We start from the raw sequence: 24782 nt of genomic DNA on the forward strand, positions 1-24782 counted from the left end.
TAATTTTATTTAAGGAAATTAAAAATATATTTATATAATACTTTATTTAATACTTTTATCTATTCAGTCAATCTTAATGGTCAATTCTTTACTTTACCATAAGTTATTTTAAAAAAATTATAAGTACTACTTGGCAATTTAAGCTTGGATAGTAATTTTAAAATATATCACCTTTAGTATGTATTTCTTTCTGACTAGCAAAATCAATATCTAAAAAAATAGATAATTAGTAAATAAATCTAATAAAATGCTATTTAACAAATAAATGTTAACCAATATTATAAGTTTAGTTGAATATCATCTATAAATTTTTTTAATATAATAAAAATCTTTAAAACAACTAGAAGTGTAATTTTAATATTGAAAATTTTTTTGAAATATATTATTTTAAGATTTTTAAAAGACATTTTTGTATTATTTAAAGAACATGCATGAATCTTAATATAAATTTTTATTCATAAAAAACTCTATATCTTATATTATAGTAATTAATAGAATATAATCAATCATCTTTTAATCTATCGATAACTTAAGCAATGTCTAGCTACGAAGAAAATATTCGATTTTTGTTAATAAATAAACCCGACATCACTCAAAAAACTAATCTTTATAAATCAAAATATCCTGGAAATTTACCACCAACATATTCAACATTTGGATTTCCTATTGGTACACTAAATAAGGTAGAAATATAAAATTGCTGTATATTTTAATTTTTTAAGTTTTGTAATTTAAAATAAAAATGAAAAATAATAATTGTATGTGAAAGCATTTATTTAGTAATAGATTTTTTAAAAAATAGTTTGAAAATTACTTTAAACTTAACAATCATTTTAGTTAACTTAGTAAAATCAATCAACATTAATTTAGATTAAAAACCCAGCAGGTAAATTTGAAGTCAAGCAAAGATGCTTTCAAGGAAATTCAAAAAATGCGATGGGACCAGCTAAAGGTAAATTATAGCTTTACTTTTTAACTGGTAATTGTAATTTTCTAATATAAAATGGAAGGTGATGTTAAAAAGACAATTGATCCAAAAAATTTTCTCAAAAAAGGAGAGAGGATAAAAAAAAGTGAAGAACAAGCGAAATCATAGCATAATAAAAGATCTGAAAACAAAGATTGAAGGGAATTGGAATTGGTCAAAATTTCTAATATAAAAAAAAAATTTATTAAAATAAAATATTTATTAAAAGCTTAGAAATTGTATTATTTATTTATTTTCATAAAATCTAATAAAAAAAAAATATAAGCTTTTTAATTTCTACCTTTAAAAGCTATGAAGATGTAATTAACATTTATATGAATTTAGATTCTTTATATTATAGATATTAACAAATTTTGCAAATATTGATTGATTATTTCAAAAAATCTTATTAGAAGTTACTGAAGTTTTTTAAAGAAGTTATATAAATCACATACATTTTTAGCAATTAAGCAATCTTAATTATGAAAATTTTAATAGTAAATGCTTACTCAGATACTCCAAGCGGATAGAAGCAATTTTCAGAATTTGAAAATATGATTAAATAAGTAAATTTTTTTATATTTACTTGCAAAAACTATTATTTTGCATGTTATTCTAAGATTGATATATTTAACTAATTGCAATAATTATGAACCAAAAATTATTTTTTTAAGTATTTCTTAAGATAAAAGGATTTAATGGATACTGAAACAGAATTTTTTGTTTGCGATAAAAACAATATATGTGATTTTCTATATGAAATGAGTGGGAGCTTTGTTAGTAAGGAAGCTGCAAAGTCATTTGATTTTATAGATATGGTTTTTATTGAGGGAGATGCAAATTTAAGACCATGGTCAGATAAAGCTTCATAAGTAATTAAAACTTTTATATGGAGGATTTATTGAAAAGAATTTTATCTAATTAAAAAAGTTTCTTATGTTTTTAAAAAACTGCTTCAAAACTAATAAAATTTTATGGGCATCTTAATTTGCTATGTAGGCTCTGATTTATTTAATTGCAACAGACTTAGAGAGAGTAAATTGTTTAAAACATAATAAGCTATTAATATATATATATTTTCAATAGCCAGTTAATATTGTAAATGGAGCTAATGGTGATCCTATACAAAGCTTTAAATCTATTCAAAAGGATTATCCAAATGGAAAAATGGATTACTTTTTAGATAATGTAAATTATAAGTATAAAAAGAATTGATCAATTAAAGCTTCAAATATGTTAAATTTAATTTAAAGGTTTCGGGAGATATGTATTAATGGGATAATGAGATAAATTAATGGAAACCTGTTCACAACACTGGACTTCATTTTAGAAAGAAAGCATAAGAAAGCTAGGATTTGGGAAAGTTAGTTATGAAAACTGAAATATACCGTGCTAACATTCATCATAAAAAAACTTACACAATATTTGAAGCTAAAAATACAGAAACTATTTGCTATATTAAGAAAGCTTTGATGAACCATTATGCACTTCTTGATTTAGAATTTGAATTTCTTGTTCCGAGTAAAAATTAATGGGATGCTCATCCCATAGCATTTGTAAACCCACAAAAGACATATACTGTTTTAGCTGATTCTAGGTTTACTGTTTAAATTATTGAACCGAATCCTTATACTTTGGGATGTTAATTCAATGTAACAAAAAAATATCCTTAAACTGTTTAGGTTTTATGCAATTTTATCAAACATTAATTGGATAAAATTAGATAAGGAAAAAGGTAAAATTGAAAATATTATAAACTTAATTTAAAGAAATATTTTATTTTTATAGATCTATCCCAATAAAGAGTATTGTAAATATGACAGAGGAAGACAACAATAGCTTAGAATCTATTTTAAAAGCTAAAAAGCAAGATTCATAGTAAGAAGAATAAAAAAAGAAAAAAATATATCCTTGCTTTAGACATTCTGGTTTTGCTATTAAAAAACATGATAAGGTCGATTTAATGGTTGAAAATAATGCTGTACATCGTGATAGTGTGACTAATCTTTAAGAAATAGACCATTTTAATTCTAGATCAAGTAAATCTGGTATTGGTACAAACAACAATATTCCTTCTTTAAATAATATAAATATTGAAGATTAACACAGCCAAGTTAATTCTTCCAAGCAACACCGTCCTATGACTGCTTTCTAAAATGGTTCGAGCAAATTTTAGAGAGGAAATGAATAAAATATAAAATCTATAATGAAAAATAGAATAATCAGTGCAAAGTCTACTGTTTAGTCTTAATTTATTTCAACCAGCTAATATTAAAAATTTTAAGATGCTTCTAAATAAAGTAAGGAATAGGAGCATAAATATAATTAAAAAGATTTAATAGATGAAAAAGATGCGTTTGTTAAAAATTAAAGTGAAATTAGATTAATGCTTCACCCTAAGCTATAAAAAGAAGGGCTTCCTCAGAACGAAAATATATGGGTAAAGAATAATTTTTGTTTTTGTAAATAATTAGGTTTTATTTATTTTTTCAATTAACTAGGTGTCTGGGTCAAATTTTTAAAAGGATTTAAGCAAGAGTAACTAATTAAGTGGAATTAGAGCTTTGGAACATTAAACAATTATAAAAGTGCCATCTGTTGGCCCTATGAAGAAGTTGTAGCTAAGGACACAATCAGCTGCATCATTAAAATAATAGCCGCTTTATACTACATAAGATAAAAACCACAATCCATTTGTTAAATAAGAAAATGTTGTAATGCCAAGTAGGGTCAACCTGTAATCAAGCTATTTTGGTACTAAATCTTAGTTGAGCATAGCTGAAACAGATAAAAAGAAGACTACAATAAATAATTTAGATATTGGTTTTGATGAATGTAGAAAAAAGGTAAATTTATTTACAAAATTACATATCTCTCAAAAATTTAATAATTAGCCAATTGTAAGAACGAGTGGACCTTATCTTACTGTTTAAGAACAAGAGCAACTAAGAGAACTTGTAAATAAATCATGCATATTATTTAAATTTTAAAAATTAAAAATAATTAAATAGGAAGCTAAAAAACTTAATATAGGTGACAGAATATTTCATACAGGATCTGTTAAAAATTACAAAATGCTAAAAAATATATTATTCGATAGTGAATACAATCCACCATCTAAGCATTAATACAGAGAATTTAATCCTGAAAAATGGGTGTCAAAAAATGCATTTTTGTTGTGATTCATTAAAAAATAAGAAAAACATTAATAGATAAATAAATAAATAAATAAATAAATAAATAAACATAATTTGTTTAAAATAGTAAATTTATTAATATTCTCTAATTGTTTAAATACTAATTTTCACTCAAATACTTCAAATTCATTTGTATTTATAAATAAGAAAAACATTAACAGATAAATAACAAAATAAATAAACATAATTTGTAAAAATTGCTTAAAATATCTAATTTATTAAAAATTAACTAATTATTTATAAACTAATTTTCACTCAAATACTTCAAATTCATTTGTATTTATAAATAAGAAAAATATTAAAAGATAAATAAATAAACATTATTTGTTTAAATTGCTTAAAAATAGTTAATTTATTAAAAATTAACTAATTATTTAAAAACTAATTTTCACTCAAATACTTCAAATTCATTTTTATCTATAAATAAGAAAAATATTAAAAGATAAATAAATAAACATAATTTGTTAAAATTGTTTAAAATAGTTAATTTATTAAAAATTAACTAATTATTTAAAAACTAATTTTAACTCAAATACTTTAAATTCATTTGTATTTATTAATAAGAAAAACATTAATAAATAAATAAACATAATTTGTTTAAATTGCTTAAAATAGTTAATTTATTAAAAATTAACTAATTGTTTAAATACTAATTTTCACTCAAATTCTTCAAATTCATTTGTTTGATCTAATATATTTTCTATTAGTTAGGATGTATAATCAGTAATCTAAGAGCTTAAGATATTTTCTAAGATTTAAATTCCTTGTGTTTATTATATTTGCATTATTGTATTAATTTTTATTTTAGAGCAAATTGATTCTTAATCAAAATACTTTTCTTTTAAATTAAACAAATCATTTATAACTTAGAATATTTAATCTTTTGTCTCATAAAAAAGCAAATCTGTTTTTAATGATTCTATGAAGATAATTAAAGCACCAAAATTAAGTAAATATAAAATTTAATCGATTGTCTGAGAGCATTTGAAAAGATTGTAGAGAAATGAGATAAATTCATTAACTAACTCTTTATTACTCCACTCACAGCATTGATAAATTAAGTTCTTTAAAATATTAGAATTAAGATCACTAGTATTCAATATACTATTTACAAAATATTGAATTTAATTTGAATTTTGTAAAATTTAATTCATTATTTTCAAGCTTAAAACAAAAATTTCAACATTCTAAAATTTAACTTAATTAAATGGCTTTTCACAAGATGCCCATATAATTTATTTCAAATGAAAGCATTCTATTATTTATTCTTCTTAAGAATCTAATAAATCACTGGCTAAGAGAAATATTTCTAAAATTATTTGTATTGTTTCTTCCTCCTTAGAATTATTTTCATTTAAATTATTACTTTTGTTATCTATTAATTCGGATAGAGTTTCAAAAATGTTGTAATTTTGAATGATAAAATTTATAAATTCCTCTTATGAAGCATTATCTAAAGCATAAGATAATGATTAAATTGTTCTGTTTATAGCCTAAACATTTTGCTTAACTAAAGGTATTAAAATATAAACTAAATATAGTACATCATTTATTTGCTCAAAAGAATAATGCTATTTTTATCTAGTCAAATTGTAAACAAAATGTGTTACTTCATCTAGAAGAACATTGTTATCTTTATTGTTTTGTATCATTTCAATAACCAATTCTAAAATTATTTAAGAATCTATCACACACTTGCATATTGTTTGATTTTCTAAATAAATTAAATTATTGAAAAGCTATATTAGATATTCTAATATTTATTCATTTTTAGAGTAATTTAAAGCTATTTTTTCAAACAATTTCAAATCTGATTATTCACTGCCATTTTATATATTGCTTTAATTCGTTGAGCATAAATTTATTACAATTTAAACGTATAAAATTTCATTTTTATCTATATAATATGTCAAATTTATTAAGATAAACAAAATATCTAAAACTATTTGATCAAAATCAATTTATTCGGTTGTAAATTAAGTTGACATTTCTTCATACAAAAAATTTTTCAACGTTACTACTAAGAAATCAAGCAAATAATAGTTAGTAAATAACTCTAAGACCATTTACTAATTTTGAATATTTATCTACTATTTGATAAATGTAATTAGATTATATAAAAACTTAAAGTCTTAATGCTTATTTTTTAAGACATCCTGATTCTTTAAAGTTTATAACATATCAAATTAAATAATATTTGGTTCAGTTTGGTAAGTTAAATCATCTTTTCTTCTTCTTTCTGATAGAATCTACTTTAACTTCTTCTTTCTTATCTGTTGCTAAAAAATTCCTTTCTTTAAATGAATGACAAGCTAAATATCTTCCTTCTACTCCATATTAAATTTTTAATTTATCAAATCTTTGATCTCTACAGCATAATTAATTAATATTGTATTGAAAATTCTTAATTAAAAAATCTAAAATTTTTAGGGATTAAAATAAAATTTATGTAAAAGTATAAAAATTAATTTAAAAACCAAAGTAAAAATTAAGGTTTAGTATAATAAAAATATTTTATCCTTATGAACAAAAATAAGTGTATTAAATTAGTAACTATAAGTTTAACTCTAAATGTGACTAGTTTAATTTTTTAAAATATAAAAATTGAATTTGAAGGATAGCTAGCATACATTTAAAGAGTAAGTAGAATAAAATAATTATATTTATGCCAATAAAGGCAAATAGATAAAGGAAGAAATTAGATTTATAGCATCTATATATTTAACTTTTAATTTTAATTAGCTTAATTTGTAAAAGAATAAAAATTGAATAAGAAGGATAACTAACAATTAAAGTCTTAGTAGAATAAAATAATTTGAGATATACAAACAAATGAAAATGTATAAAGGTAGTAATGTGATTAATAATATCTAATTATTTAACTTTAGTTTTAATTATAATTAATTTAATAAAATTTACTTTTAATTATCTTACAAAAAACAAAAACAAAAACTAATCATTTGAGGTGATGTCTTATGTAAAGAGAATCCTGAGGTTTAACTCCTTGATTAGAATAGTTTTAAATCGATTTTTTAAACATATCTTATTTAATTATATTTTAATTTCTTTAAATTTAAGTATCACCTTGATTGTTTGAGTATAAATTTGATTGATTATTTTTTAAGTCGTTATTATTGCTAATATTATCATTCAAAAATATATTGCTTGTAAAATATGGGTCAGACTATTTGTACATATTGTCTGCTGCTCCATTTGTTTTCTATATTGAATTATTATTACACAAGAAAATGTTGCTTGTAAAAAAATTTTATTATTCGCTTATATCTTAAAATAAGTTATTTTGCTTGGATAAGTTTGAATCTTACACTAAGACATCATTTGTTGTTGGTATTTCTTATTATTTGTATGAATTTATAAAAGCAGGATTTATTTTATTTTGATAAACCTATCTATTATCTGAGCACTCTAAAAGATTATTTGCCACCTTCTTGATACTTTGTATTGCTTACAGCTCACTTAATTCGTTATTTCTTGATATTGGGATAGTCTTCTGTATCTTTTTTCCTTATATTGTTCCTTCTTATTAGGTTTATTAATATTGAGATGAAAAATAATTGAATTCATCGCTATTTAAATTATTATTTTCTAATTTTTCAAGATCTTTTTTAGTAGCTTCCAGTATTTCTTTCAACTAATCTATATTTCTTGATAAATAATCATCTCCTCCTTACTCTTCATCTTAAACTTATTATTAAACACTGCAAGGTTATTAGCTTTTATTTGGTTACTTAGATATGTACTCAGAATCTCTTTAAGTTTCTTTGAAATAGTTATTTGTATATGGCTAAGGTGCGATTCTGTTTGCATAGAATTATTCAGAGTCATCTTCTGTTTATTACTTTAATTTTGAATATAATTCATTTTGAGTGTCATACTAGAACTTTACTGTTGCTTGTTAGCTACTCAATTCTTATCTTTTCTTTGATGCAATATTATCATATTACTAAACAAAATTAGATTTTTATTGCTTATTATAGTTATCAGCTGATGATAAAGTATCCTCATAGTTTCTTTGAAAGTCTGATTTCATATTATCATCATTAGTATTTCTATTATTCTCTTAAAATGTTTTTTTGTTGTCGTATTAGTATTAAAATTTATTCATTTATTCATTTTCTTGTTGATTGCTGTTAAAAAACATATTTGGATCTATCATATCTATGTTACATTTAAAATCGTTAACAACAATATCATTTTCTTGTTAAAATTTCTTGCCTTGGCTATCATATTAAATTTACTTGTCTTATGACTAACTTCTACTTCTGTTATAATTTTTAGGTAAGGATTGTTCAAATCTATTTTTAAATCCATGAGTTTGGGACTCGTCTTCACCATCAGTGAGATTAAATGATAAAGCATCATTATCTATATTTTTTGATCCTCTAGATGTATTAATTTACTTTGCACCGTTTTAAGACTCTTTTGAAAATTCAAAGTTTTTAATATCTAATTTATTTTTATTAGCAATCATATTATAATGATAATTAGTTTCAAACTCAAAGTCAACTTTTTCCAACTATTAATTGTAAATGTTTTTCTCTTTTTTATCTAAAGTATTTGATTTTATGCTATCTGAATTTTCTTGTATTTCATTGAAAAGTTTTTTTTCAACAATTTTTGAAGCAGCATTATTTTACTTGGAAGGAGATTTACGTTCACATAAAATTTTATCTTCCATAAATTTTATAGTTTCTTCGATTTTATCAAGAGAATGGAAGTAGTTAGCCATGTCTTTTTAATTTTCCTTTGATGAAGATGAAAAGAAATCACTTTACATTTAAGTGGATTGGTTATATTTTTTGTCGCTTAATTTATTTTCATTTAAAGAATTTTATCTCTATGAGTTCATATTTTAGCTGCTCATAGATCTTGCTGATTTCCTTAGACTACCTTAACCTTTATTATTCTAATTTACAGTATCATAATTGCTATTTTGTTGATCTGAATTTTTGTTTAATCTATCAATAACTCTTAGCAATCTATTTGGATCTTCATCATTTTGATATTATTCAATTTTATGAATAAATTTTCTTGTTTATTCAAGATTTTGTTTGACCTATTCAACAACCGCTTTGCTATCTTTTTAAGGTTTTTCAATAAAGTTTATCATCTAGCTTAAATTTTTTCTTTTTATTTCGTCTTCTCTAGTGCTTAGATTTTTACTCTGCCTTGCAGTATCATATATTTTTTTTGTTTCTTCATCTAACACTCCCCTCCTTAATTTTTCTTATCTCTCAAGCCATTCCTCCTTAGCTTCCAATCTATGCTTACTCATCAAATTAATCTTCCTTTGCACCTATTTAAAAAAACCACTAAATGAGAATACATACACAAATTAAAACAGAAGTTTTTAAAACAATTTTGAAAATTTTTGAAATTTTTGAAGATTTTGAAAATTTACTAACTCTGAAGCAGAAAGCTTATAATTGGATTCATCTTTGACAGAATCATTCCACTCAGGTTTAGGTTTAACTACTTTCTAACTAATTGTGCCTTGGCTTTTTTGTTAACCCTTGGGTAAATTTGGTTTGCTTGGTTTTGATAAATTAGTCTTGTAGTTTTTATACATCTTTCAGTGGAAATTTTGAAATTATTAAAGCGAATATATATATTAATATTATTATTTGGCTTAATAAATAAATATTATGAACGAACTAATTAAGAAATTAACAAACAAACAATAATTCTGCAAATTTTTGAATAGATTTAAAAATTTTTGTATCTTAAAATCAAAATAAATAATTGAAATTGTTAATTAATGGATTAATGATAGTCATACAAATATTATTCAAGAAATAATAAAATTTGAAATCAGATAAATTATGAACATAACAAACAAATTTAATTAATTTTAAAATATAATGAATGGATTAGTTATTTGGTAAATTTGATTGCTTTAATTTAAATTTTTTATATTGTTAACAAATTTTTAATTGATTGAAGTTTTTTGGCATAGTTAATTAGTTAGTTAATGATTAATCACTTATCCCAATAAAATTTGCCTGTCATGATATTATAAATATCGATATCAATCACCTTTCCGTCTTAATCAGCATCAGCACGGTTAAACATATCTTATAATTCTTCTTCGGTCATTTCTTCTCCAAGATCTTCTGCAATTCTTCTTAAGTCATCGATAGTGATAAAACCTTTGCCATTTCTGTTAGACTCATTGCAGTCAAACATTCTAAAAACTTTATCTGTTTCCTTTTTAGAATTTTTATCAGTCACTTTAGAGGTAGCAATTTATAAAAATTCATCGAATCCAATACCGCCACTGTAGTCATTATCAATTTCTTCTAATATTTTATAAATAAATTTGCTATTACCCTTCCAACCTAATTCTTCAAATGCCTATCTTAATTCTTAAGGATCTATAGTGCCATCACCACTCTAATCAAATATATCAAAAGCCTACTTTATTTCTATCAATTCCTCTCTTGGCATTCTAGTTTTTCTTTCATATTCTTCGATGCTAAAGGCCTTTATATTGTTTTTAGAATTCATTTAAATTATCAATAATTATACTCTATTTTTTTTTTTTGAAAAATCTTAATTGGTTGATATTATTTTTTTATCAATTTAATCAAATTTGAATTTCTTTCAAAATTCAATATAAGATGAATATTAGGATTATTTACATGATTAAATATCTTAAATTTTATGTAAAAAAGCAATTTATTAAATAAAAAAATAAATTTGATCAACCAATAAAAATTCTAATTCAGTTAATAATTTACTTTAGATTTAAAATTAATAAAGTTAAAGTTTTAAATATTTAACTATTTATTTTTTTACATAATCTTTTAAAAATAATCAACAATTATTAAAGAATACTAAAAATTAAATTTAAAAATTAATAAAAAATATTTTGATTTTAAATAGTTTTTAAAATAATTTAATATGGATCTAAATTAATTAGGATCTTTAACTTCTAGTAATTCCTTGTAGAAAAAAAATACATTCAAAAATGAATGAGAAAAATTTGTAATTTCAATATAAATATTAGTGAATTTTATTATTTTTTAATAACAATGAAAAATGAATGAAAAAATTATTTTTTTATGTAATTAAATAGCTATTATAGTAAAAACCTAAATATTTAAGGAATATCATTTTTTTGAAACAAAAATCTAGTCAATTAATATAATTTAAATTTCGTTTGAATTATTAAATTTTAAATAAAAATACGAACCTACTTTGAATTATAAAATCAATCAAAATAGTACCTTTTTATAGAAATCTATTAAGTCATTAGAAAGTTTATGAATTATTTTATAAAACTAAATATGAAAGTATACTTAGTATGAAAATTGAAAAATACATTTTTTATATCAAGATTTAGTTTTTGATAATTTTTTAGTACTAAAACTGTATTAATCTATTATTTGTAAATTAATAATTTATTTTATTTACACTAAAATAATAATTAATTAATAAAGTTGCTTATGATAAAAAAATTGTTTTACTGTTCTATTAGTAAAAAATGCATTTTTTGTTTTTGTTACTTAAATTTTCTTTTAGTATAAAGAATAAATTTCAAAAATATCAAAAATAGGAACAATTTTCTATTTTTAGTTTTATTATTAAAAATTACTATAAATTTATAATTAGAAAATTAAAATTAAAATATAAAAGTATGACAAATGTTGTGTATTTTAATAAATAGAATATTTTATTTGTTCATTAGATTTATATATAAGGAATATTAGAGTGTAATTTTATTTTATTATATCTACAAGTTTGTATAAATAAATATGAATTTTTTTCAATAATTTTTAATCAAAATGTTTAAAATATGTTTGTAATGATTTAAATTGAGTCATTAGTATATAAAATTAATAATAATCTAAAACATGCATTTAATTCACTCAAAAAATTATCGAAAATAATTATTAAATCTAATTTTTACTCTAATAAAAGAAAAATTTAAAAGTTCAGTAGAAACTATTTTTACTTAATTTATAAGAAAGTGGTTTTTGTTTATTTTAATTTTAGAAAATTTAGGATTAATATTCAATAAAAATGTTTAAATATTCTTTATAGGTAGCTAATATAATCGAAATTTTAAATCAATCTATTATTCTAAATGAGATATTTTTGTTTAATGAATTTAACTTGTTTAAAATTTTAATAGAATCTAATTCTTAAAGATAAACTAACGCAATATATAAAACTTTAAAACAAAATCATCTATCTTGTTTTTGTGGTTATTTTAAATAATTTCTTTAAGTAAAAAAAAAACTAATTAACTAAAAATTTCAAATATATTTTTCAATCTTACAACTTACATTTATTAATCAGTAACTCTTTGTTAGAATAAACTTTAATCTAAAAAGAATAATGCAAAAAAAAAAAAAGAAGAATCACTTTCTACTAAACAGAGTAAGCTTATTCCACAAATCTATTTTTAACATAAATTAAAATTGATTAATAAATTTTGTATTTTATAAAAAGCTTTTAAAAATTTAAAATAATATTGATAGTGATTACAGTAACAACTATGCAATTCTTTAAATTCTTTAATCAGGTAAAACAAAAGCAATTCTAAAATTTTAAATACGTTTATTGGATAAAAATGATAATATTTATTAAATAAATTAACAAAAAATATCTATTATGTATATTTTTAATAGTATTTTAATATATTAAAAAGCATGTAATGTATCTAGAAAAATTTTATTTTAAATAATATCTTAATGGTTTTGTTTCAAGAAGAAAATTCATATTTCTTGATTTATTAATTAAAGGAAATAAAGATCAATAAATTAAATTAAAGTAAATGATATAGATTTACTTTTTCCAGCTGTTAGCAATTAAAAGTTGTTATTATTATTTGATTGATCTTTTTATAGAAATGCTAATCATATGTGATTCAAATATTTTCTTTTTTAAAATAAATTTACTTGGATTATCTATACAGAACATCGAAAAAACTTCATTAATCTTATCTATTGCCTTCCTGCTACTCAAAATTTGAAAAATAAAAAAATTTAGAAACTTGATTCCCATAAAAAATGAATGAATGAATGAATATCGTAAACTTTTAATACATTATCTATTTTTATTTTTAAATAACTTAATTTTTTCTGACAAATATTGAAATTTATAGAAAAATTTTATCTTCTATTATAAACTTAATAAGATTGTCAGCATAAATTCGTTAGTTTTCGTTTGTTAACCTTTCTAAAAGTTTTTATACTTATTATTCATATAGAATTTATAAAGTCAATCTATTTATTGTGTGTTTGTTAAAGGGTAAAATAATTGAAATGAGATATTAAGCTGTAAATTAGTATTTATTGTTTTTTTAAATAGGTCTATAACTATTGAAAAATAATAATTAAAATTTTTTTCTTATGATATTAATTAGCGGGTAAGATAATAAACGTAAGCAAGCAGAGTGTGTTTGTAAATATGTATTTGTACTTATGTGTATGTATTAATATATTAATTTTTTTTGAAGAAAATGTAATATATATTTATTTTTTACCAGTACTCTCGAAGATTGAGTGAATATTATTTGTTTATCATAATTTTCAAAAAACCGGGGAAGTAATAATAAGAAATAATATATTCCTTACACTCTTTTTGGAGAATTTGATAAATGTCAATCACTTAGAACTCATTTCTGAATTTAAAAACATATTTTATTTCATAAAAATAAATAGAAAAATTTGTGTGAGGTTTAATAAAAGATTGATTACCTCCTAAAATTGACTAATTTTTATATATAACATCTTTGAAATTTTAAGAAGTGAAATAACTGAAAAAACTTAAAATGATAAAAAATACTTTTTAATGCTTTTTTTTTTTTAATAAGATTTTTATTTCTCGAAACTGACTCAATTTTATGAAAGTAAACCGCTGGCTGCTTTTTTTCATATTTATAATTTTGTTCAGTTATATAGCTTAGATTCAAAAAACATAGGCTGCTCAAGTATTTTATCATGAGTAGAGAAAATCTAATACTGATACTTTTTTGAAGAAAAAAAAATACTAACGCATAAATTTATTGATGACCATAGTATCATTTGTATTAAAAAGAAAAAGTTACTTGATATTCAGAAGATTCTGTATAATCAAAATTTATGTTTTTCATGTAACCCAAAATTAATTACGTCTGTTTTTTAGATTTTGAAAGTCACTCAAGGTATTAATAACTTTCCGATATTAATTCAAATTTTTTTATTATTATGTTTTTTGTGTATAAGCTCTATTTACTAGTGATAAATAGTATATAATAAGATCACCAAGCAAGTCAAATTTATTCAATATAGATTAACTAGATGATTGCTTTTTTAAATTTTAGTTTATTTAAAAACAAAAACTGATTTCTAATTGTTTTTGCTTTTTTCTTCTCATTTATTGGAAGGTTTTGATGTAAGATAATCTCCTTGAAAAATGAATTAAAATAGATAAGGAGAATAGCGAGATTTTAATATAAAAATGTGCTTTGTTTGCATTGTACGGTGAATGTAAGAGAGACATTTTATTAATGTAATAATCCTTAATCAATAAAAATTTTCACCTATAAAAATCTAATTAAGATTGATAAGTGGTTGACTTCACTTTGCTTACACGTTGGAGAAACAGAAAATAAATTCAAATTTTTTGATAAAATCTTGCTTGCTTTCTTAAGATAATTAATGCATTTTTTTGAAACTAGCAGATTTATTTAGAAAGTTTTGCAATTAGTTAATTTAATGGATATATATATATACATCTTAGATTTTCGATAAGCAAAATTAATGAGTTGAATTACAAATTTGATAAAAGAATAGATAATGAAATAAAAAAGTGGTACTTGAAAAAAAATCTAATAAAATATAGTGATTTTGAATTTTTCTAAATATCAATTAATAAATTGGAACGAAAAAAAATATAGATTTAACAATTTATTGATTATTCATTAATTAATTAATTAACTAATTTGCCTTCAGATTTGATTTTTTAGTGAAATCTATTAATCTATCTATTAATCTATCCCACAAAAGAGCAAATGAACATGTAGAGTTTGCGATTAATTAAATAACTTAAACACATAAAACATTAATAAATTAAAAAATCATAATTCTCATAAAAAATTTAAATAAATATCAGACAAAAAAATACTTATTAATTTATTAAAAAATATGGGAAACTGCACTCACAAACCTAATATTAATAAAAAGAATTTGAAATTATAAACCAAGTATTAGGTTAATAACAAAATAAAATCTGATAGTGACATATTTGAGGATGTTACTCCTGATAGAAAACCTCAAAATTTAACTATAATTCCAAAGAAATCCTAATTCAAGCTCAAACCAGTAAAATAAAACCTGGAAGAGCCTTTACCTTCAAATATAACTAAGAGTTCTGAAAATTAAATGGAGAAGACTACTTCTTCTCGTTAAAATATTTATGATAACTATAAAATGATAAAGCTTATAGGCAAGGGTTCTTTTGGAAAGGTAAGATTAGCTACTAATGTTAATGGAAAAGAATTTGCTGTTAAGTCCATTTTAAAGGCTGATGCTGGAGAGCGTTATTATTTACTACGCCGTGAATTAGATATAATGAAGAAAGTCGATCATCCAAACCTCGTAAAATTTTATGAGACATACCACGATGACAAATATCTCCATATTGTAATGGAGTTTGTACAAGGAAAAGAACTCTCACAATATTGTTAGGAGAGATTCGAAGTAAATAGAAAATTCACTGAATCTGAAGTAGCTTTTATTGTACGCAAATTACTTAGCGCACTGAGTCACATGCATAATTTAGGAATCATTCACCGCGATATAAAACTGGAAAATATTATGATTAATGAATCAAACCTTGATGTTAAAATATTAGATTTTGGGTTGAGTCGTGATTTCAGTTAAAGCTAAGCATCTATACTTTAATCAATCGTTGGCACTCCCCTTTATGTTGCACCTGAAGTTATTAACGAGTAACCATATGATTAAAAAAGCGATTCTTGGAGTATGGGAGTGCTCATGTATTATTTGATTTCTGGTTCTCACCCTTTCGAAGCTTCTAACATTAAAGAGCTATTCAAGAACATTTGTTCGGCTAACTTCAACTTTAGAAGCAGCGCTTGGAGTGGAATATCTAAAAGTGCAAAGGTATTAATCACCCAATTTTTAAATTTAGACCCAAAAAGTCGTATTTCTTGTGAAGAAGCTTTATAAAGTGATTGGTTTTCAGTTTATTTAAAAAATTAAATAAATTACAAATCTCGCAATATGAAAAAATGCTTATCGAAAATATAAAATTTTATTTCTTTCTAGAACTCCTTTAAGTTCAAATAAGAAATAATACGTCTCATGTTCAACACCTAAACATAAACTGATGAAATTCAAAAACTAAAGATAGCTTTTGAAACCATCGATACCGATGATAATGGCTATATTTCAGCAGAAGAACTCTTTAAAGCTACGTAATAATTAAATATTCCTATCACTCAAAAGTAAATATATGCTTTGTTTCAAGAAATAAACTGTCATAAAATAAATAACGCATTCAAAATCAGCTAAGAAATAGATGTTAATTAAGATGAAAATAAATAATAAAACTACATTCACTATTCCGACTTTATATATGCTTCGATCAATCTTTCTAAAGAATTAGATTAAGAGAAAATAAACCAGCTCTTTAGTCACTTCGACAAAGACGGTGATAATTTTATATCTCCCCAAGACTTAGAGGATACCTTCGCTTAAGAAGGTCGTAAATTGCCAGAATAATCAATCAGATAAATGATTGAGGAAGTAGATGTTGATGGTGATGGTAAAATTTCATAGTAAGAATTCTTGTAGCTAGTACAACAAGAAATAGAAATTTTCTAAAAAACTCGCACTTCTTTCACTAACCTTGAAATTTGATTTAATTTGAAAAAAATGAAAATATTCCTACTAAAGTTAGAACTTAAATTGAAATTTAACTCATAAAAATTTACACTAAAAATAAGAATTAAATAACATACATTTACAATATCTAAAATAAATTAACCAAAGACTTACAATAAAAATGGATACTTAAAATTAAATTATATATAATCAAATACTAAAAATTATTAAAATAGAAAAAAATACTAATTAATGTAAACAAGCGATATAACTAATATTCGGCAAATCTTATGTGTTTCTTCACAACATAATACTTAAATAAAAAATAAGCTGGCTGGATATTTTATATCAAAACTATACTCACTAACCAATCCCAAAAATTAATAAATAAACAAGCAAACAAACAAACAAATAATCTTTCCTAAAATTATATTTTTAAAAATATCTGTAACCACAGAAATATTAACAAATAATCTTTCTAAATATCCTTATATAGTTACATAAATTTTCGTTTCTAGCTGAAATAAGATAAATATTTATTTATTTTACTTACTTTAATCAGCTTTTTTAATGAGAGACTAAATAAAAAAATTATAATCTAAAAAATTTGGTGTATATTTATTTATATATATGTTTTTTATATAAAAACAACATGTTCTTTTAAAATTTATTTTCAAATTAGGATTGTTTGTTTTTCTTTTTATCAATTTTAATATAAATTCAGAAAAAGTTAGATTTAATATCAACATAATTAATTTATCTTTGAAAACTAATTATTAATGCACAGCCTTTAATAAAATTCAAATTTTTATTGATTCCTTGATTGCAATTTATTAAATTAAAAGTATAAATATGAAATAGTTGGTTCGAAATACTTTTTGTAATTTAATTTTTTATTGATTTAGCAAGTAGAGAACTAGAAAGAAAGCTAATAAATTAGAAATTATGAAGTTTCGACTAAAAAAATTAAATTTATCTATTCTTTATTTAAATTTGAGAACTTACTATCTTCCATTAAGGATGGTTGATCGTAAAATAAAATAATACAAAATTCTCTGGCCAATTTTTGATCTGTTACAATACTAAAAAGAAGTAACATATTGTAAATTAAAAAAAACATAATTTGAAATTTATAAAAATACTATCAAAAAATACATACGCAATAATTGGAAAGAACAATGCGGGATAAAAAAAGCTTTTTAAAACAAACTATCCAAATTATATTAAAAGTTTGTAATTAGCAGTTTATAAAAATTTATAATTTTTTACAAACATTTTTTAAGTTCTAAACTAAAAATATAATTTTTATTGAATAGATTAATAGCATTAATTTTTAAATTTTTTGTAATAAACAACAAACAATAAATGTAAATTTAGCTTATTGCATTATTTAGACTCAAAAATACTTTTTGTTAGATTAAATCTAAAATAATAAAATCTAAAATTATCTCAATCTTTATTTAAAAATATGATGATAATTACTTAAAATTCAAAGAAAAATCTTTTATAAATTTAGATTATTAAATGTACATGATGTTTCTTTATTGCTAATTAATGGTTTTTTAAAAAAATATTTTCTAATTGCTAAAACAAAAAAATTTAAGTAGGATTATTTATTTTATAATGATTTAATTAGAATGAAAAATTCATCTATTTTACTAAAAGACGCTGTAACAAATAACAAATACTTGAATCCTAGTAAAATTGCAATTCATGTATAATTTTCTCTTTATTCGAGTTAAATATCTTTTATATCAACAGATATATGGTATACAGATAGATCGAATAATTAATTATTCTTTCCTCTTGAAAGTCATATGATTTTTATATTTGAATAAGTTAGAAGCTTTGAAAAATCATGTCAAAAATTTAAATATTTTAGAAATTGATTAAATTCATAAAAACACAAATAAGCAAATAAATAAATAAATATACCTAAAATATCTTTATTTTTTGAATATTGTTATTAAGTGTTTTATAAAAAACGTTATCAAACCTTGCTTACTTAATTACTATGTAAATGCACTTATTTTAATTAATTTTTATTATGTGAGAATCAGATACTTAGTTAGAACTCAAATTTAATTACTAAAATAGAATAATTACACATTTTTACTTTAATAGTGTTGCAATTTTTTTTGGATAATCAAAAAGAATTACATTCAAACATTTTTATTTCAACTATATCGACTTAATTTAGTTTAAAAGTCTATAAAGTCTTCAATGTCTTTCAAATTTTCTTCTTACTCGTACCTTTTTTTGAAACGAGATTCTTAGTTAGAGTGAGAAGCCAAATCAAACAAAGCTTCATCCAATTTATCTAACTCACCTCTTCTTTCCAAAGTATCCAATTCGTTTAATTTATCTAATCTTGTTTAGTTTTTCATTAAATAGTCTTTATAATCACCTATTTCATCATTATTTTCTTCTAAAGGCAATTTACTATAATACAAATTCTATTTATTTAAGAAATCATCTGGCAAATCAGCAATATCAGCTTTATCTAAATTGTATGCTTTCTTTTCTAGATCATCGAATTCTTATTTATCTATAAAATATTAATCATCCATTTTTCTTTTATCTGAAACTGCATTGGCTGAATAGTCATATTCACCCACAGGAATATGCTTTGTTTGATTTTGTAGTATTTCATGATTATCTTTTTCAAATTCCTGCTTATAGTTATCAAGGTAAGGATCTTACATGTTATAATAAGGTCTTGGCCTTGTCGGTAGCTCAAATTTTAAATCTGCATCATAAATTCTTTAAGTATTTGAATTTGTATGAATTTTAGGCTTATCAGTAAGTACAAAAGCATTATATAGCTCTCTCTAACGTATTTCATCTATATATTATGTTTTCTTTAGCTCTTCTCTCAACTTTTTGACATCATCTTCAGCTTAGGATCTCCTTTCATTAGCTTTCATTAGTTGAGATTTCATGCCTAGTATTTACTCACCTAGACTGTTAGAGTGCATTTGCATTTCATTTCTCAGTCTGAAAAGCTCGTTATTTAGAGTTTCTTTAACAGTTGTTGTGATTTCTATTGGAAGCTCTCTAACAATTCTTTATTCAACTCTAACATTTTACTAGTCATTGTCAAAGTCATTTATTACAACTTATTTCTTTAATGAACTTCTTACAGGAGCAGGAGGAGGTTATGGGGCTTCTTAAATCTAACTCTATGAAATACTTATTTCTACATCTTACTAAGACCTTCTATTAGGAGCAGAGACTTAAAGACCATTTATATCAAAATTAGTTTCGTGCAAATTTTTATTTCCCAACTTAGAGTCGTGAAAATCGTTTAATAACCTTTTATTTAATTCATCAACTTCTCTTTATACTTTTAAGTCTTCCAAATCTCTTTCTCTTTACTCTTAAATAGATCTGAGTTACTTCTACCTTTTCTTTTCTTCTATTTATTACATTTGTTCTCTTTAGAGTTCTAATGCTTGCTATCTCTTCCTCATTTTTACAAGATCTACATCTCCAGCTAAGTTCATTGGAGGTGGTCTCTAAAAATTCTATTGAGGAATAGAATTCTCAAATGCCTCTTATGCTCTTGCTATTTTATCTTAATTCATATTCATAACCTAGCTCTTTGCAGTTTAAAGCCTATTTCCTATTTCTCTCTATCTTTTTAACTCTGGGTCATACATTGCTAAATCTGGAACCTAAAAATTTATTTAAATTTTAAATGAATGAATGAACAAACATTATTTATTTTTTAAGCAATCAAATATATCACTAAACTCATTCTTTTTTTTTCTGAAAATTTTTTGATTTTTTTTCATAAAATATTAATCCAGTTAATCAATCATTAGAAGATTTTGTAATATTTAAATTGTTTTATTCAACCTAATTATACTTTTGGTATTCATTGAAATTATTAGGATGTGATATAATTATTGGCAAAATAATATAAAGTTTACATTTTATAGAGAAGGCACACTTATAGATTGAGCCAATTAATTTTGAAACTAATCTTTATGAGCTACATGAGAGAACCAGTCAATAGGCTAGTAATTAGGATTAGATGGATTTAACTTTGAATTAATAATATTTCCAAATTAATCTCTAACAAGCTAGCCTTGAGCGGCATAGACTTAACTTTTTACTCTTTCGTTTTTTAAATTTTCTATGGAAGCTTATTCTAATTGTTTTAGTTCATGTTATTTTTATTTTTTCAAATTTAATTGGAATTCTAGCATCTAAGCATACTCTTTTTATTTATCGTTTTTCCCATATCGATCTTAGACTTAAAAGCCCTCGCTTGGTTTACTCACAGGCATATTTTAATAAATGTTTCCTTAGCTTTAGTTCCTTCTCATCATATTTTCATTTTACATTCCTTAATTCTACCCAAATTTTTACTATATATCATCATTTTGCTAGTTATTTTGGTTACTTTAATTATTATTTTACATTATTTAAGATTGTGCCATATTTCCTCCTACAGGCATCATCATCATTGGTTAATTTGGCATCATATTTTATCCATACATTTGTGGTGGCATCATCATCATTGGCATCATTACTGGTCCTCCTGCTTGAGGAGTTTGCATTTAACTAAATTGATTTAAGCCCATTTAGCCAAATTATGCCATACCTCCGCCTCCATTTTAATACATTTCCTTAATACCTACTAAAATAATATTCTCTGCAATCTAGTCAGCAAGGTGATTTTAAAATAATTTTAATTTATCTTATCAGTTTATTTATTTTTCAATCTTTAGATTATTATTAAATTTAACAAAATAATATAATTGTTTCAAAAATTTAATAAATTCAGCATAAAATGCTTGAAAATAATTAAATTATTAAAATTTGCATCAATCATTCCTTTAATCAAAATATAGATTTTTTAATCTGAAAAATATTGTAATAAAGTAAAGGTTGGTTGCCTAGACATATCAGAAAACTAATAAATTAATAAATAATATTTCATACATTTATTTTTTAACTAATGAGAACTTTGCTCACTATTTTTATAAAATTCATTTAATGCATACTGAATTAAAAAAAAAGAAATGATGTCATTCAATCTAATAGTATTTTTGTTTATATTTTATATAAAAAATATATTTAATGTTAAAATAATTACAAAAAAATGTAAGGCTCACTTTAACTTTAAAAAACTATTGCATTTATAATAATTATTATAATTTTAATTATCTCATCATAAATCTGATAATATCGCTTGCTAATAACGTTAATTCCGTCTTTTACTCATTATTTTTTAGTAAATTATTCATTTATTTACATTGCATTTGAAAATAAAAAATCTTTGAACATGATTTAGCAATGAAATGAAAATTATTTAAAATCAAATAAAATTAATAATACTGATTAATATCTGAAGCTTAAACCAATATAATTTTTTTTGATTAGAATTATATATATATATATATAGTTATTCAAAATATATATAGATAAGAGAAATACAATAAAACAAAAAAGGAAAGGGAATAAAATAAATAAGGCTAGATAGAGATTTAGTTAATTTATTATAAACAAGTCAAATAAATAAATGGGTTCTTAAAGTTCGAAACTAGTTAGTGAATCCTAATAAAAAAAGGAGCATATTGTGTAGCTTTCTGGATAGTCATCGTAATTTTGAATAATTGATTTAGAAGAAACATTATCTATCACAATCATTAATAATAAATTTTAACAATTCTCACTATTTTTATAAATATTAGTGGATAGGCTAATAACAGCTTAAACTATATGAGGAAAGAGCAGCAGAAATGTAATATGTTTAACTATTTTTTATTTGATTATAATTTAATGCTACTTTAAGGTGGTTTACAGTTCTTTTAAGAATTTAATAATCTAAAATATATTATGAGCGAGAATGAAATTCAATCATTACACTTGCAAGCTACCTAAAAAAATAACTTTAATTTTACTGTAGATTTTGAGAAGAATATTATATAAACACATGATTATGTAGTCTTGTAAAATATTTAAATTTTATTAAAATAATAAAGTGGTCAATACTCTTTTTAAGTGGAACTTTGGCGGAAATACAGTTTATGTTACAGGAACATTCTCTAACTGGGTTAACCACATTTAGCTTTAAAAATAGGGATAAGAGTTCAGTATTTGTGTTGTAATTAACTAATTAACATTTTTAGTATAAATGATTCTGCTTTTTTACAAATTATTATCATTAAAATAAAAAATGTAGCGCTTACCTCCTGGATTACATTAGTATAAATTTATAGTAGATGGAGAGTGGCGTTTTTCTCCTGAAGATAACTAAACAACTGATGAAAATGGAAATATAAATAATATAATAGATACAACCAATTATAAAAACACTGATAATTTATATTTGCCAGAATCTCATGGAAGACCTGTTCCTCCTATTGAACATAGAGATAGAGAAAGAAAGGACACATCTTTTGATGAATAAGATTTTGACAAGCTAAGTGTAGGAGGATAAGGTCATTACAAAACTCCTGCTTACAATAACCCGATGACTTAGAAAAATACTATGGAATTGCAAGGAGAAAAATATTTTACTAATGTGACATCTCGTCCAACAACATTACCTGAATATAGTTTTAAAGATAAAGCACCTATATGTCCTCCTCATCTTAAGGATGTATATTTTTTAAGATAAAAAGAAAGGAAGCATTTGAATGCATGGAAAACTCGCACAATTAATGAAAATATGCCTCCAGAAGAAGTCGAAAAATAAAAAAGGATTGAAAAAAATGAAATATTTATACACATTTTTGATAACGACAGATCTTTAGCTCCTCCACAGCATGTTACAACGTAAATATGTTAAAAACACAAAGCTTTCTATTTTATTCATAAACAATTACAAATCAAGGCAAAATATAAAATAGATAAATTAGCCAACCAATTTGTGGAAATTTTAAAAGAAACTAAAAAAGAAATTTCTATTTTAATCATCACATTTTTAAAATAATTTGAAAATTTTATCTATTTTTAAAAAATATTTTGATAATAAAAAATAGGAAACATGTTGGAATAAAAAGTAAAAAAAACCCCTAATATAATGTATTTTGTATAACTTAAAGATTCAAATAAAAATATACAACTTTCAAGTTCTACACAAATTAAATAGTAGACGGATCTGAAAAGCTATTTATTGCTTGAACGCTTATAATAATGTATTTATTTTTTAATATCTGTAACACTATTAACTTAATAAATGTATTTCATAAGCAATCCAATAAAAAAATTATTACATTAAATTTAAATATTTCACTAGCACCAAATAGAAACATATTTAGTAACAAAATTGTAATTTTTGCAACTAATAACATGATAATAATTTTTAATCTATTTTATTTTTAAGAACCAAACATTTTTAAATTAGTTTGTTCTAATTTTAATAATTAAAATATAGATTAAAAAATATTTAAAAAATAAATTTATTGTTAAAATCATTAAATTAAAAAAACAATAAAATAATTTGTAATCTAGCTAAAAAAAATATAAAATAAACTTTAAGTAAGTATTTCAATTTATTTTATAAAATTTTTATTGATTTTAATTATCAAAACCTAAGAATTGCTTTTTTTATTTATGATTTAGTTTATTTTGGAAATTTAATAAATATTCTTTTTAAATATAAAATATTTAAAATTGAAATACAATTTACCACAAATATCAAATTTTTTAAATTTTAATTTATTTTTCATTTTAAAAATATATTTATTTTATAAATTCAAAGAAGCAAATTATTTTTTATGAAAAAAATTCAGTAAAATA

The 24782-nt window shown here is 22.1% G+C and overlaps 8 protein-coding genes across 8 annotated transcripts; 5 read left to right on the top strand and 3 right to left on the bottom strand. All coding sequences in view use genetic code 6, as the record gives it.

Moving 5' to 3' along the window:
• Positions 1–536: 536 nt before the first annotated feature.
• On the top strand, positions 537–1126 carry TTHERM_000442779 (hypothetical protein; the record flags this gene model as incomplete). The annotated part of the gene is made up of 3 exons (XM_012798012.1): positions 537–683; positions 871–952; positions 1011–1126. The coding sequence occupies 3 exons, from the start codon at positions 537–539 to the stop codon at positions 1124–1126; spliced, it is 345 nt and encodes a 114-aa protein (XP_012653466.1).
• A 222-nt stretch (positions 1127–1348) lies between these two features.
• On the top strand, positions 1349–4334 carry TTHERM_00442780 (hypothetical protein). The gene is made up of 9 exons (XM_001033191.2): positions 1349–1533; positions 1642–1839; positions 1898–2002; positions 2054–2155; positions 2221–2702; positions 2756–3407; positions 3469–3813; positions 3862–3924; positions 3979–4334. The coding sequence occupies exons 1-9, from the start codon at positions 1450–1452 to the stop codon at positions 4147–4149; spliced, it is 2202 nt and encodes a 733-aa protein (XP_001033191.2). The 5' UTR covers positions 1349–1449; the 3' UTR covers positions 4150–4334.
• Positions 4335–5167: 833 nt separating this feature from the next.
• On the top strand, positions 5168–5584 carry TTHERM_000442799 (hypothetical protein; the record flags this gene model as incomplete). The annotated part of the gene is made up of 1 exon (XM_012798013.1): positions 5168–5584. One exon carries the CDS (start codon positions 5168–5170, stop codon positions 5582–5584), a length of 417 nt encoding a protein of 138 aa, XP_012653467.1.
• A 1536-nt stretch (positions 5585–7120) lies between these two features.
• Positions 7121–9754, bottom strand: TTHERM_00442800 (hypothetical protein; the record flags this gene model as incomplete). Its single annotated transcript, XM_001033193.1, has 2 exons — positions 7121–9481; positions 9587–9754. 2 exons carry the CDS (start codon positions 9752–9754, stop codon positions 7121–7123), a joined length of 2529 nt encoding a protein of 842 aa, XP_001033193.1.
• A 410-nt stretch (positions 9755–10164) lies between these two features.
• On the bottom strand, positions 10165–10692 carry TTHERM_00442810 (EF-hand protein; the record flags this gene model as incomplete). The annotated part of the gene is made up of 1 exon (XM_001033194.1): positions 10165–10692. One exon carries the CDS (start codon positions 10690–10692, stop codon positions 10165–10167), a length of 528 nt encoding a protein of 175 aa, XP_001033194.1.
• A 4628-nt stretch (positions 10693–15320) lies between these two features.
• TTHERM_00442830 (kinase domain protein) lies at positions 15321–17060 on the top strand (the record flags this gene model as incomplete). Its single annotated transcript, XM_001033196.3, has 1 exon — positions 15321–17060. The coding sequence occupies one exon, from the start codon at positions 15321–15323 to the stop codon at positions 17058–17060; it is 1740 nt and encodes a 579-aa protein (XP_001033196.1).
• A 2141-nt stretch (positions 17061–19201) lies between these two features.
• On the bottom strand, positions 19202–21658 carry TTHERM_00442840 (hypothetical protein; the record flags this gene model as incomplete). Its single annotated transcript, XM_001033197.1, has 2 exons — positions 19202–20701; positions 20960–21658. 2 exons carry the CDS (start codon positions 21656–21658, stop codon positions 19202–19204), a joined length of 2199 nt encoding a protein of 732 aa, XP_001033197.1.
• A 716-nt stretch (positions 21659–22374) lies between these two features.
• Positions 22375–24164, top strand: TTHERM_000442849 (5'-AMP-activated kinase protein; the record flags this gene model as incomplete). Its single annotated transcript, XM_012798014.1, has 5 exons — positions 22375–22637; positions 22730–22779; positions 23021–23142; positions 23221–23816; positions 24023–24164. Exons 1-5 carry the CDS (start codon positions 22558–22560, stop codon positions 24162–24164), a joined length of 990 nt encoding a protein of 329 aa, XP_012653468.1. The 5' UTR covers positions 22375–22557.
• Between the last annotated feature and the right edge of the window lie 618 nt (positions 24165–24782).

Source organism: Tetrahymena thermophila (assembly GCF_000189635.1).
Source record: "Tetrahymena thermophila SB210 genomic scaffold scf_8254609, whole genome shotgun sequence".
In the NCBI taxonomy this organism is placed as follows: Eukaryota; Ciliophora; class Oligohymenophorea; order Hymenostomatida; family Tetrahymenidae; genus Tetrahymena; species Tetrahymena thermophila.